Here is a 16,113-nt window from a genome sequence, read left to right on the forward strand (position 1 = left end):
AGATTAACCCTTTGAAATTAAAGTTATATACCTCATTGTTTACTGCACGACACAGAAAATGGTGATGTTAATGCACTTAAATATTATATTTTTATTATACAGTTAGAATAACATTTTTGTCTTCTGTCTTCATGAAATATTTTACTTCACATTCAATAAAAACAAATTAAGAGGAAGTTTCTGGTTAGTGCTTTTTAATGCAAGTTATCCATATTCATGGACCATATACAAAACTATAATTGCTTTTTCAGCCCAGTGAGCTCTTGATTGTTCCAAATATTTATTTTGCATCTGTCTTCTCAGCTGGGTGACACTGGTCGGTACACCTGCATTGCATCAACCCCCAGTGGTGAAGCAACATGGAGTGCTTACATTGAAGTCCAAGGTAAATTCAATAGTATTTTACCTTAAAATAAAGCTTGAAATGCAGTTGTTTACTCACTGGTAAAAAGATGAAGAGCATGTCTTGATGCTTGAGTGGGTGGATGGGTATGATATCTACCTTTATGTGCTTATCTGCATAAACATCTTTCATCTTTTTCTTCTTGTTAGAATTTGGAGTTCCAGTTCAGCCTCCAAGACCCACCGACCCAAATTTAATCCCTAGTGCCCCCTCAAAACCTGAAGTTACAGATGTCAGCCGAAATACAGTAACATTGTCATGGCAACCAAATTTGAATTCAGGTGCAACTCCAACATCTTATATTATAGAAGCCTTCAGGTAGAGTGAAGACGATGTTTCCTATTTGTTCTCTCTTTTGATTTACCATGAAATATGCATGTTCTAACTTGTGTTTCTATCCTTAGCCATGCATCTGGCAGCAGCTGGCAGACCGTAGCAGAGAATGTGAAAACAGAAACATTTGCCATTAAAGGACTCAAACCTAATGCAATTTACCTTTTCCTTGTGAGGGCAGCAAATGCATATGGAATTAGTGATCCAAGCCAGATATCAGACCCAGTGAAAACACAAGGTAAATATTGATTTACTCAGCCTTGAGACATCTACTTATCTTTAGATGTTATAATTTTACAAGTAAATCATTTGTACTACATGCTAGGATTGTATATTTAACATAGATCTATTATCCAAGTTGCTCAATTAATTTTTAATACACAATGCCTGCAAACTTTCTTATTTTCTGTACTAAGCACTCCAAGACAAGACGAATAACAGAGAAATGTTTCTCATTTTATAAATCACAAATCCAATGAGCAAAAATATTATGTGAATATTTTTGTATCATTTTCAATTTTTAAATATGACTATATGTGGGTGTAAAATTTTAATCACATAATTGTATTTAAAATTAAGTAAATTTTATGTATGTTGAGATTAATACTCATGACATCCTGGATGAGTTTTGAACATTGCAACCATAATCAAGTAATACTCTCTGGAAATTACACAAATGTAAGATATAGTTGTAAGATGAACTTGGTCTTAACCCCTCTGTCCAGTCAACCTCCTCCAAAGCATCAAAAAAAAAATAATTTAGGTCTGTATGTTGTTTCGCTTATCTTTCGTTGCCAATTATGTGAACCATGATATATTAAACTTTTAAATGGAAATCATGTATATTTTCATCAAAGCTGGGTTAAAGAAACAGATAAAAGGAAAAATGAACATGTTGAAGCTGCTTCTAAAAACATTTGAAATTGGAAATTTTTTCACTTGGACCACATTCTGGATACACTGCTTTTTATTGTCTTTCATGAATAGTAATTATTTTTAGCTTTCAACAGATTATTATCTCCTACCCACCCTCTTGCTCCTCCTGTTATTTTAACATTTTAATAGTAGTAAAATTTATATATTAAAAAAAAGATGAATTTGAATCAACCTTTACCTTTTTTTGAACATATTGTCATCACAATTAAAATATACTTTATTAATATAAGATTAATAAAGAAAGGTAATTCTAGATGGTAGGAATTAGAAATATAAAATTCTTTTCTCAAAAAGAGGAATACATAATATACAGAGGAATCATAATATCTCTATCTTAATTCATATATTTCCAAAGGAAAAATGGAAACTGAGTTACAGTGACAGAAACAAATTGCACACAAAAGTACTGAAAGATTTAAATTACTTTTTCCTGGTTTGGGAGAAGGTCTGCCAGCCACGTTGCATGTTTTGTCTTCTCCAGTGAGTATATAAGCAATCTTTGGGGAAGGACTTTTTGTTTCAGAATTCACTGAGAGAGCGAACTGAGTTGTAGAACATGCCCATGTCTGTTTCTTGCTGTGTAAAATCAACACACCCAAATGCATATATTTGCTATTATGAGTCACTTCACCAGTAGCTTTAATATTCTTGGAGCCTGCCTTAAGGCAGTTTGAGGTTTTCAATATTAGATACGCATTTGTAAAGAATGCAGAAACTATGACAGCTGTAAAGTGAACTTAAACTTTTGTCCCAGTACAGTGGTCTCTACCCAGTAGGCCTTAGGAAAAGTTTTTCATTAACTGCAGTTCTGTCATATACTCATATAAATGATTTTGTAAAATATACCCTCAACTCTTAAGCGAGGAGGTAGTCAACATTTTATCTGTGAGTTAATTTAAGTTTTTAAAAATTTTTAATCAACTTACCTTTATACATGATAGCTAGTAGAACAATGTAAAAGAAACAAACCCATGTCAACTGGAAAACTGGAAACATAGTGAAACAGGCACACAATTTTGAAATCAAAGAATTTTTCATCTCAGCTCTTCAACCTACTAGCAAGGTAGTATGTTCCCTGAGCATCAGTTCCCTCATCTATATAATGGGGCTAAAAATCCCTACTCCACAAGATTGGACAAGGATTAAATTAGCCAATTTATGAATATACAGGACTCATATTTCTTTTATATTATATGCCATAAGACTGTCATTGGACTTGTATTTCTTTCACTGTTTGGACTTGTGAAAACAGAGGAAGTTCTTAAAATTTGAGAAACACAGCTAGTGTGCTGAATGAGAAAACCAGAATTAAATGTATCTCGACAGTCTGGAATGATGGGCCAGCACTGACAAGATTAAAATTAATGGAGCAAATGTAAAAGTCTGGTACTTGAACTTAGGTTTAAAAAATTAGCTGTAGAAGAATAGGCTGAGGATACTGGGCTTAAAAAGAGAGTACATGTGAGTGTGTGTCAGGTGTGTCAGGATGACTTCAGTGTTGGAAGTCAATTAGCACACCTATCTGAGCCAATGGAGTGAGTAGTTGTCGAAGAAACAAATCTAGTCTTAGCAGAATTATATGCAGATCAAAATCTGAACTGGTCAGATCACAAAGGAAGTAATGTGTCCTATTTTGAGCACTACCTTTTCAGGTAGACTTTTAAGAGGAAGACAGTGAGGATGCTTGGTGAGACTGCACTAAAGGCTGAAAACCACATCATTGGAAAAGAAATCCAAAGACTTGGCACATTTAACCCCCAAAATAATAACGTTAGACTAGGCTTGACTTTTTTTTTTCCCTTAATATTTTAAGAGTAAGATATGCTTATTCTAACTCCAGGCACCAAAATAAGCCAATGAGTGGAAGTTACCATTGAGGCAGATTTCATTGTCTAGTTCTTAGACTGCTTTTGAGACACACCAAAGCCGAGCTGAGTCAGGCCATAGCAGGAGCCTGGGGAGGAACCTGGGAAAATCCAGTTGAAGGGTACAGAACATGTAAGCAGTTAGGAGAAGAGCCAGGGGTAGAGGGAATTCAGGAAAGACTTGTTGGAAGTTGATTCACAAAGGAGCAGGCATAATTTCTCTAATTACTTCTGCAGCATGGCTGCAAAAAAAGTCTTCCCCAAGTGGACATTTCTATGAATGAGCTGGGTCTTAAAGTTGCACAGATCCAGGGCATGGTTTCCTGTTCAGGAGTCAGGTAGACCTAGGTTGCAGTTGGAGTTGGAGCCCTGTCCCAGTGTAATCAAGATGTGCTTTCCCAAATACAAGATTTGATAGTGCAAGGAAGATGACATGAGCACCTAGCAAGTGGGGGTGGGCTGGGGGGCAGATATTGCTGAGATGGGGGTAGTTGTTGCCACTGTTACTACTATTCTTTATCCATGTTCTGTCCACACAGCATTTTTGAGCCCTATCTTTTAAAGAATATGCACACAGGCATAGAATGTACAGAATATGTGTATACTATAGATAATAAGAGACCAGTTATTGTAAATAATGAAGGGGGGCCTGGGTAATCCCCCCCCCTCAGAGATTATGTATAGGGAGGCTCCAATACTGGGGAAATAGTGGGAGTAGAATCATATCTGAGATTTCCTCCAAGTTTAATTCTGAATGTTGGGAAGACCTTTTACATTATAATACATTTCTTTCGGGAGGAGAAGGAAAGCAAGAATAATAAAGGGACCAAGTAATACATGTCTCAATATTACACTATTAGATATTACTTTCCATTTTTCTTTCCGATGAGGAATTTTCCAAAATAATATTCTATTGCCAAAATGGTTACACTAGGGATTTTTCCTAGATTTCATGAAGGGATTAACTGGCATGTTACCTCAACCAGAGAAATTAGAGATTGCCATGCAAATTATAGCAGTTACCTTTTAAAATGATTACTAAGACACCTCCTAAAAGGTAGACGATTCCCTGAGGATGGCAGTTCACATGTGAGAGAACATGTTTAGAAGCTAATATAATATGTTTGATATGTGTGTGTGTTCCATACAGTAATTCACTTTAACTCAACTAATGTTTATTAACATATTCTATATGTATGGCACTGTGCTAGGTGTTCTAGGTTCATAAAAATTGACCCAATCCCTACCTTCCAGAAAAGGATTTTATATACCTTAAAAAATGTAGTTCTCACAAAAATCCTCTCCTCAGAAGTAGCTTCCATTGATATTGCCATTTGACAGATGAGGTAACTGAAAAATAGTGAGGTTAAGAAATCTTCCCAATATTACATGGCTGTCGAGTTGCTAAGTTGGGGAGTTGCCAAGTCTGTCTTATTCCAAGAACTCCACTCTTGCCCTAGAGATAGATGGTAGCTAAAGTTGTAGGAGCAATGGAGACCAGTAGAGAAGTAAATCTTCCTGAGATGGAAAAGTTACAATCAAGTGCTTTCTGTCTCTAGTCTGTGATGATAGGTAGCCTGAAGGCCAATATGAGCCACAGTTATTCCAAAGGTATGATAAACTATGAGAAGCCAAAACTATCTCAGGTTTTCTCATTTTGCTTATTTATAAGTTTATAAATCAAGGTTATTACATCTAAGGGTTTTGAATAGCACTCTTGTTCTGTCTTGTCTTTCATTTGCCTGCCTTCCATGGACTTCATCAAACATACTTACCAACCTCATTTTTTAAAATTTTTATTGGAGTATAGCTGACTTACACTGTTGTGTTAGTTTCAGGTGTACAGCAAAGTGAATCAGTTATATATACATATGCATATATCCACTCTTTTTTAGATTCTTTTCCCATATAGCGGACCTCATTTTTTTTTTTTTTTTTTTTGGCCACGTAATGAGGCATGTGGGAATCTTAGTTCCCAGCCAGGGATCGAACCCTTACCCCCTGCAGTGGAAGCTCAGAGTCTTTTTTTTTTTTCAAATCTGTTCTCTCTTTCTATGAGTTTGTTTGTTTGCTTGTTTGTTTTTGAAGTATAATTGACCTACAACACTGTGTTAGTTCCTGTTACATAACATAGTCATTCGATATTTCTATACATTTCAAAGTGATCCACCACAGTGTCTAGTTACCATATGTCAACATGCAAAGACATTACATAGTTATTGACTACATACCCCACCCTGTGCATTTCATACCTGTGAGTCATTTATTTTGCAACTGGAAGTTTTCAAAGAGGTATAAACTTCCAGTTGGCTTGCATTCTTAACCAAGAAACTTAGATCCCGTGAATAAGGTGGTCTGGGGTAGTGAAAAGAGCATGCGTGATTTGTGTCCAAAGGCCTGGCTTTTACTGCCTGATCATGGATGCTGTGGCCTTGGAGCAGGTGTTCAGTCTTTCTGTAGCCAAGTTCCCTTCTTTGAACACTGGCAGCACGGAGTCTTAACCATTGGACCACCAGGGAAGTCCCCAACCACATTTTTAATACTCATGTTTTTGTTTTCTATCCGACCTCAGTTCTTTAAATATTTAATCATTCATAAAAGTAAAATTCTTATTTCTGTTGCTTATGCGATGGAAAGTAATCCAGAATATATGTGCCAAGATACAGTACTTTGAGAAGGAGAATTCTGGATATTAAAAAAATCTTAATTTTCTTCTCTTGTTCATCCTGTGTTCCCTTTTACTACTGTAAACAAAGCAAAGCATCTGTATTTAGAAGATCTTTAGAAACAGGCAATTTTTATCAAGTACAGACTTTTTAGTAAGTTTAACAAAACACTTTCTTGTTGGGAAAAAAGCTCAACATAAATGAACACTAGTAGCAGTTTAATCCTTGCTATGTTCTTGGTCTCCTTTCCAAAAATGTTGGTGTTCTTGAGATTTAGAACTCTTTATTGAACCTTTTTCACAGTGATACAAGAACTAAACTAAACCAAACCATCAACTAAATAGATGTTAAGTACTCTTTTCTCATCAGATTTGTTTTGTTCTGTTTTATTCTGTCTTATCCTATCCTATCCTATCCTATTCTGTGGGTGGTTCCCATATCCTCCATCATAACGATTAACTTATCATATATCTTATTTGGGAAGCTATCCAGGTTCATCTTATAAGGTGAGGATGTCTTTTTGTGCTTGCTTTTCACTTATGTGTTTCCATTCTCTCCATTACTCATCTGCTGTGCTGCAAATCCTGGCTCTTTTCTTTCTGGCATAGTTAGGATCAGTACAGAAGGTTATGTAACAAACTCAGAGGAGATTGCATAGATTCCTCATCCTTGGCAAGAAGTGATCATTACATGATAGGAGGAGCCCTCAAACGCTGCTGTTTGCCGTTGTTATCTTTGCCTCCTGTTCTTTATTGCTGTCTCCATGCCCTCTGCTTGTTGTCTCTCTCTCTATATGTCCTATCCTCCTGATTCTAGTAAAAAGGTTAAGTTGTTCCTATTTTATTCTGTATCACAGGTTGGAATTATCCTTCACAGTTGGAATGATTCTTCTTTTCTGAGATTTTCTATGAATGAAAGGATTGTTTCCCCCATGCTTTCATTCAAGTCAGTTGCATTGTCTAGGATCTGACACAGTCTCCTTGGATTGTTGCAGATGTTCCCCCAACAAGTCAGGGGGTGGATCACAAGCAGGTCCAGCGAGAACTGGGAGATGTTGTATTGCATCTCCACAACCCCACGGTCCTTTCTTCCTCTTCGGTCGAAGTGCACTGGACAGTGAGTCGTTGTTGCTGCCGTAATATTTGATCTCAGTTTTAATAAGCAGATGACTTTGGAAGATCATTACATGAAAAAAATATATGTATATATAGAGAGATGCAACAGATAGTTAAATTATATATATCTGTTGCTTACCTCTCTACCAATGATAACTTTATAATGTAAGCATGGTTTATTATGGTAACTGTGAAATGGCTTTAAACAGACAAAAATTTCATCTTGTGTGTATTTTATATTATGCTGCAGTAATGAACTTTACTAGTCTCAGACGAAACAAGTTATATATTCATAGTACTATAATGATAGGATCATTAGTATATGAATTTTTTAAACTGAAAAGTATTTCTGAATAATACTAAGTAGTCTTTTAAAATTACGAAGTGGAAATATACATTTTATTTCCTCATCCCCTTGACACTCTGACTTACCTCTAGATATCTGTTGTGGAAATGCCATGATGCCTCACATTTCTGCATGAAACATAGAAATTCATATCTAATATTATACATGAAAGCTGAAAAAGCGGACATATTACAAAAGATAGTGATTTGTTTTTAGTATTCTACTTTATGTAAACTAGAAAACTGTGGAATGACGTCAGATATAATTTTTTTTGTATTGTGTCACATTTAATTTTCATAATTTTCTAAAAAGTCAGTAAAAGGACATGAATGGTTGCATTTTTATTTGTCATTTTAATAGGTGGACCAACAGTCTCAGTATATTCAAGGATACAAAATTCTTTATCGCCCATTTGGAGCCAGCCATGGTGAATCGGAGTGGTTAGTTTTTGAAGTGAGGACTCCAACCAAAAATAGCGTGGTTATCCCTGATCTTAAAAAAGGAGTCAACTATGAAATTAAGGCTCGTCCTTTTTTTAATGAATTTCAAGGAGCAGATAGTGAAATTAAATTTGCCAAAACCCTAGAAGAAGGCAAGTATAACGAAACGTGCGGTTACTATGCATTGCAATACTTTTGTTAGGGTTTTATTAACTTAATGGAAAAATATTAATGACATTAAGTCATAATATTAGTGACATTAATTATGAACTGTTTTGATAGTGACCATTGTATTTTGTTAATAGAATTTATTTAATTAGAACTACTAAAAACCAAAATTCTGTTATAGTCGACTTGCTTTAGTAGTGGCCTATCTAAAAATGTGCGAATGTGTACATTGTATTACTTAATGACATATTGGATATATTTAATTATTCAGAACTAAAATTCACATTTAAAGATGGGATTATCCTTAATTTGCTTGTCTTTCCATTAATTATTTTTCATTCATTTATCAAATGTTATTTTGAGTGATGATCTGTAAATAAGGTGAGTAATGTTTTGGTTTGCCTGGGACCTTCTGGGCTTAGCATTTTATGCCTCATGTCCCTGGAAACCCCTCAGCTCTAGACAAACCAGTATGTTTGGACACTCTATAACTAGAGATTAAAAATTAGTATTTATGTAAAGGTTAAAGGTTACATGTCACAAGTGTACTCTTTAAAAATAACCAGAATTTTTCCTAAAATGTCTTTATTACTTTGATTACAATAAATTATAGGATACAGTTAATAACATGGATGGTTAGTATTTATCTTTATACTTTTGAACATTTTTAGGGAGAACATGGAACTAGAGTTACAGGGTAGGAGAAAGAGGAATTTTCCTGGGATGTTTTTTGGAGATAATCTATATAACTTTGGTTATGGAAAACTCACAGTAACAATAGGTTAGCGATATCGAGGAAAAACAAATAGTTTGGGACTATTCAAATTGGATGAGATACATCTTTAAAACATATACATATATGGATATAAATTTTATGTTTTTGTTTAAATGTTAAATGCCTGCTTTCAGTGTTCTCTAATGTGCTCATAATATATCTACTTTTTAAAACAATTTCATAGCACCCAGTGCCCCACCCCAAAGTGTAACTGTATCAAAGCATGATGGAAATGGAACTGCAATTCTTGTCAGTTGGCAGCCACCTCCTGAAGATACTCAGAATGGAATGGTCCAAGAGTATAAGGTAAATACATATATAGCAATTTACTGATGGACACTGCTCTCCCCTGCAGAGAAGAAAAAAAAAAGGAAAAAAAAAAAGCAAGCTTGGTTAAATTGTTCATGGATATTTGGCGCCATCTGCTGGCCCACACAGCAGCATGTAAAATTATTTTTAAAATACTTTCCTGTTTTTTCAATAATTGTGGAATAATTTTTTCTTAAGCCATTTGAAAAAAAGAATTTAAAAGAGAGAATTTACCTGGTCACAGTACATATAGGTACATATAATTTCACACAAACAACAAACGTAAAGGCTAATAAAAGGATCTCTTTTTTTTCCCCCTTAAAAAACAGCTTAAGTACATTTTGCAGAATTAGTCTGCCCCATGGAATTGTATCAGATATGGTTTGATTTCTTTCTTTTAACATGTTTGGAATTTTGTAACATTGGAGCTAAGTTGGAAAAATTATTTTATTGTGCCTGAAAATTATTTTATAAACCTTGTTTTCATCTCTAAACAAAATTTTATGTCTCAGAGGAAATTCAGTTATAAACTTCTGTATATATTTAAATGAATTTTTTAAACATATGATGTATTGTCAAGTAATGTAATCCAGTGATCCTGAATAATTATTTTTACCTGTGAAGTTATCAGCTCTAATCATTGAATTTAGGGAGGCTTACATAGATTCATCTCCAGCAAATATTTCAAGCATGCCAAGGTACAATAAAATTTAAGGACATGAGATTTATCCTGTTAATGAATATACATTAAAGCACAGTTTTAATGAGCTATGATAAATGAATAAACGATAGATTGAATTAGGGAAATCTCAATAGAGAGTAAATTTTATGTGTATTTTTTCAACACTTATGTAAACACACTACATACTAGACTTTTAACTGAAAAACATGTATTTCTATAGACACTGCCTTATATGTCCACTATACCTCAGTATTTTTCTAGTTACTAGCTAAATTATGATACTTAGTAAATTATCTCATATATGTAAAAATTTATATATGTTTATTGATATGAAACTGATGCTAAGAAAGTAAACACATTTACCTTCTACAAGTAGTTACATGCAAACATCAGAATCACTTATGGAATCATTTTCCAAATATAGGTGCCTGGCCACCATTCTCAGCGATTCTGATTCAGTAAGTCTAATAAGGCCCTTGCATATATACTTTGGTAGATCTTTCCAGGTGATTCTGTTGTGCACTTTTGGATAAAACCCAAATAAAGACCATAAATGTACTTTTGAGTACCAAATTAATTTGTACAATGACCAAATATACTGAGCTCAATTTTAGGTATAACAGTTTATTTTTAAATGATTTTTAAAAACAAACTAAAAACCTCTGTATGACAGTTGCATGTACTTTAAAAGGGCGACATATTTTTAAAGTATTTAAAATACTGCCATAAATGTGCTGTGGATATTTTAGCGTATTTCAAATGGATCTTCTACTGTAATTGAGTCATTAAAAGGTAAGAGTCTCTACACTTTCAAGTGCCTTCTCATGAGTTTCAAGGTTATTTCAAGACTGGGAAGTGATGGGGTGCTATGGTTCAGTCCAGAAAAATAAACCGTCATAGAGATTTTTAAGCATATAAAATGCGGCGATGTCTCAGCTCTTAAGCAAAATTGTGTAATGTAGGCATTTTCCCCTAAGAGTCAAAACTCATTTCTCTCCTAAAGAAATGTGAAAGGGTGGATTTCACTTAACTTCATGGTCAATTTAAAATAATAAAATGCCTTTCACAACCTGATTGACTGGTACAAAATCAGTTTGTGGGTTTGGTTCAGCTGTGTAATGTAATTGAGGGGGAAAAAAAATCACAAAGGACCCTTTATTTCCAAATGGTCAGACCCTGGTATAGAGTCTGACCATGTGTTGGTATTATGCATTGAAATTATATTAAAATAATATTAACTTTCAAAGAAAAAAATTAAAGGCTCTTGCCCATGTGATAGAGGACACTGACACTCTTAGATTCATTTTAAATCCCATTTCCTGTTACAGTTTAGACAATAGGCTACTTGAAAGTAATCCTACATTTTGCTTAAGGACATCGTAAAGAACATAGAGCAGGTTTTACTACTCCATGGATCATTTTCTTATAGAAACTGAATCCAAATACTGTCATGCATCATATTCAAGCTCTATAACATTGCAAAAGATCACTCTAATAATTAAATAATCCTTCAGTGAAATTTAAATTAAGGATTATAGCATAGTTCAGAAATCTTAATTTCCTGAGAATAATTTCCTACCACAAATATCAAAGTTAATGAGACATACAATAATTTTCTTATTAGGAGAATATTTTTCTTTTAAATCAAATATGTATTGTTATTCTTTGTGATCTTATATATGTTATTAAAGGCTAATTAATATTACTGTAAATACAAGATCAGAGTGCTATTTTTCTTTCATTGATAATAGTTCAACCTACCTAGGTGGAATAAATCCTAGGATGATCCTTACTCTTTATGTTCAGTTTTTTTTTTTTTAAAAACCATGTTTATGCCAAGATACTTTAGATTATTCAGAAGCTCTCTCTTTTTAAATCAACTGTTTCTCGGTTTTGACATGAAAGGTGATGGGACTGTGACAGCACCAGGTAATTTTATCTAGAGAACTGTTGAAGTAAAGTATTAGACACAGAGTTTCCTACTCGCTTTTGTTTTGTGATATCTTGTCAGCTAGTATTATGCAAGTCCATAGTAGGAATGCAAATACTGAATGATAATAGGTAAGTTATTGTTCTTTATCTAGATGTATACAGCTTTTTGCAAGTTCCTTTTATTTTTTCCTGGCATATAATTTCTTGGAGTTAAAAAAACAAAAAATCCTGATAAGGTTAATAAGAACCAGGGTCTTGGTAGAATCATTTGTAGAATCATCTGATATAATCCTTTGTAGAAACTTCTGTAGAATCACCTGATATAATCCTTTAAAAGTATATAAGAAAGTTCAAGGAGGTCTTTAAGGTACTACTAAGGTACTACTAGGTTTGACTACAGAGTCTTCTCAGAACTAGATCCAGGGAAAAATGACTTTTGAAACTTCCTACATTAGGCTCATGATAGGTCTGAACTCTGTCTAAGTCTAAAACCACAGTCCTAGGTCTAAAACCACAGTGCTGATCTTTGCATTAACTTACATAACTTGTTGTGTTCTTCTTATAGGTTTGGTGTCTGGGCAATGAAACTCGATACCATATAAACAAGACAGTAGATGGTTCCACCTTTTCTGTGGTTATTCCCTCACTGGTTCCTGGGATCCGGTATAGCGTAGAGGTGGCAGCCAGCACTGGGGCCGGAGCCGGGGTGAAGAGTGAGCCGCAGTTCATCCAGTTAGGTGAGTGCCAGTGCAGATATGGTTTGAAAGACATATCAGTGTACCCACTGTCCTGCTTTTCTTTTTGGTATAGAGTGGAGCCAATCATTGCAAGTTGAATAGGCTATGGAATGTGGCAATAGAATTATGAAAATGATGGTGTTAGCTTTATTTTACCTATCTATAATATCACAACTAAATTTAAACTTATCCAAGCACACATTTTTAAATGATATTTTAAGCAAAAGGCTGTCAGTATTGTGTCATCCTAATCCTGTCCTATTGAATTTTTTTCATCTTTTCAATAAATACTATTAATTGAGTAACAAGGATACCTCAGGGAACAGGAAAGATGCAGTCTGCACCTGCATGGAACTTACAGTGGTTTGGGTTTAAAAAAAAAAACAACTTAAACTAGGTATTGGAAGTTTACAGCAATATGCAATTTATATCCACCATTTATGTGTCTTTAAAATTGTATTGCTGGGCTTCCCTGGTGGCACGGTGGTTGAGAATCTGCCTGGCAATGCAGGGGACACGGGTTCGAGCCCTGGTCTGGGAGGATCCCACATGCCGCGGAGCAACTAGGGCCCTGAGCCACAACTACTGAACCTGCACGTCTGGAGCCTGTGCTCCGCAACAAGAGGTCGCGGTAGTGAGAGGCTCATGCACCGTGATGAAGAGTGGCTCCCGCTTGCCACAACTAGAGAAAGCCCTCACACAGAAACGAAGACCCAACACAGCAAAAATAAATTAATTAATTAATAAACTCCTATCCCCAACATCTTCTTTAAAAAAAAAAAAATTGTATTGCTTTTGATAACAAAAGAGAGATTGAGATGTAAAAGAGCAGTGGAATATGACATATGCTAATTACTTAGAAAGTTAAAAATGCAATGTGTGCTTCAAAAGTGGTTAGATGAATAAAAAAGAAACACAAAAACCTGACAGAAGCCTTAGTTACCACACTTCATGATAGACAATGTGGCATGAACATAAAATTCAAATTTATTGGTTACCAGTAAAATCTGAAACAAACCACAAAAAAACAGCAACAAAATTATACATGGAAAGGGGAGAGAAGAGGGTCAGATATTAAGAGGTGACATTTAAATTAAGATATGAAGAAGTATATAGTCAACTTTGTTCCTTTCACATCAGAAGTTAAGCATTAGTAATATTTCATGCCAGTTGCTAAATTATGAAAATGAGACAGATACATGAATCTTTATATATCACAAATAAGTATATAGTACTGTTGCATGTTGATAATATTGATGACATCTTAGAAATTATTTCAGAACAAAATTAAGAAGCATTCCACTGTGAATAAACTTTGTTGCTGTACGTAATGAACTTCGCATTCAATTTGGAAACAGCTATTGATGTTCCAGTGTTAAGACTGCTACCCGCTGTAACAGATTAACACTTGCAGAACTTCTGGAGTGTAATATAATAAAGTCTACCTGAAGTCCAATGGTTGTAGCTATGGAGGGTCACAGGCTGATGAGGCGTCCCTTCTTTAACGTGGGGCTTCCAAGGTTGACCCTGGGCCAGAAGAAAGGAAGAAAAGAAACACATAGTGTGGAGGAGGGTTTAAATGACACATGTCTGGAAATGGTGCACATCACTGCTGCACAGAACTTGGTCTTATGATTCCAAACAGATGAATGGCAACACTGCAAAATCAAGTAACTGGCTAGGGAGCTACCTCCCAACAACTCTATGCTATGAGAGTACCATTCAAGTCTTTAGTGGAGAGCTTGCTGCTTCTGCCACAGCCATTGGCCAGACTTTGATTTTTGGATTATCTTTTACAACTAGCACTTTTTTTTTTCAACAGAGATTATAATATACACAACTTTTAAGCAAAAAGAGCTTCATGGTTTATTTCTGGTTCATTTATTCCAAAATTTTTAGGCAATACCGAAAACTATGTTTAAAAATTGCTTGATGCATCTGTTACAACATTATCTAAGGTATGGGGGAAAATAGTCTGAACATAGATCTTCTTACTCAAATAGTTGCCTAGTTTTGTGAAAAGTCAGTATTAACTTATTAAAACTGAAATTAAAAGTTACATGGTGATGACCTTATACATTGTCATGTCATTTACTTATTTTGTATAATATATGACTTTCAGTACTGGGTTTTCAAATATGAATTAGAAAAAGGACCATGTGTAATTTTATTTATTTAAGATTTAAATCATGGGGTTTAAGGGTCAAATTGGTTTTCTTGAAATTATAGATGTGTTCCAATTTTCCATATCTTAATATAGCCTCAGCTGCAGTGAGACAAAGACTGAGGTACAGAGAGGCCATTTTAATTAATTCATTAGTCACACCACACTTTATTCTGTTAAGCCCATCTGGTCGCCTGCATGGAACCTCTCTTGGCTGTCTCCATAAAATCTGAAGCTACCCAACTTAACCTTGCACAAATAGCCATGAAATCTATAAACCTAGCAGATACAAAGGGTGTAGTAGAAATAAAAAGAAGAGTCGGCTTGGTGAACTTTCAGAGGATGAAGTGCTCGTAGGATAACCATAGATAAAAGAGTCTGGAACATGAAATAAAACTTTCAGTCAACAAAGAGTTGAAGGCAGGTGACAGCAACTGCTTGTGAAAATAGGTATTTCAGACTTGACCCACCACAGAATGAAATCTGGAATTCTGTTCAAGAAAAAAGCAAATAAAAAGCACACGCATGCACAACATGAGTAGCAATTTAGTCTTTTTACATAGAAAGGGGTGCTATTTTCCTAAGACTGTTTCCTTAGCCATTGAATGCTACTTATTTTACCTGCCAGTGTCTTAACAGAATGCAATGTCATTTAATAAGAAAAAATAATCAGTAAGCATATTTTTCTGTTTGAGAAATGTTATTCATAACTAATGAGTTATACCAATTATTTTTCTTGGAAAAAAATAGAGTTTTGGACTGAAACAAATGTTTCTACTTTAAAGCAGGTGGTGTTAGCAGAACATTTTCAGAGTCAAATGCACAGGCTTCAGTAGTTGTGGCACGCGGGCTCAGTAGTTGTGGCACATGGGCTTAGTTGCTCCGAGAATAGCCATAAATTCTATCAATTTTTAATTCTTGAATCAAAATAGCTGACAGAAAACGGGAGACTTTTTGACTATTCATAACACTTGATAATTCTTGCCCATATATATATTTTTAACACAATATTTTATTTATTTTTATTTATTTGTTTATTTATTTTTTGCAGTACGTGGGCCTCTCACTGTTGTGGCCTCTCCCGTTGCGGAGCACAGGCTCGGGACGTGCAGGCTCAGTGGCCATGGCTCATGGGCCCAGCTGCTCTGCAGCATGTGGGATCTTCCCGGACCAGGGCACGAACCCATGTCCCCTGCATCGGCAGGTGGACTCTCAACCACTGTGCCACCAGGGAGGCCCTCT

The 16,113-nt window shown here is 35.0% G+C and overlaps 1 protein-coding gene across 1 annotated transcript in view; it reads left to right on the forward strand.

The window, feature by feature from the left end:
• Window positions 1–16,113, forward strand: part of ROBO1 (roundabout guidance receptor 1) — a gene marked incomplete at its 5' end in the record, with an annotated part of 793,256 nt that overhangs the window by 722,335 nt on the left and 54,808 nt on the right. Inside the window, 7 exons of the mRNA XM_079704144.1 lie at window positions 304–385; window positions 553–721; window positions 808–974; window positions 7,198–7,319; window positions 8,025–8,256; window positions 9,232–9,353; window positions 12,536–12,707. Of these exons, the coding sequence (XP_079560270.1) occupies window positions 304–385; window positions 553–721; window positions 808–974; window positions 7,198–7,319; window positions 8,025–8,256; window positions 9,232–9,353; window positions 12,536–12,707 (1,066 nt within the window). The remainder of the gene's footprint in view (window positions 1–303; window positions 386–552; window positions 722–807; window positions 975–7,197; window positions 7,320–8,024; window positions 8,257–9,231; window positions 9,354–12,535; window positions 12,708–16,113) is intronic.

This window comes from Hyperoodon ampullatus (genome assembly GCF_949752795.1).
Source record: "Hyperoodon ampullatus genome assembly, chromosome: 5".
Taxonomy (NCBI): domain Eukaryota; kingdom Metazoa; phylum Chordata; class Mammalia; order Artiodactyla; family Ziphiidae; genus Hyperoodon; species Hyperoodon ampullatus.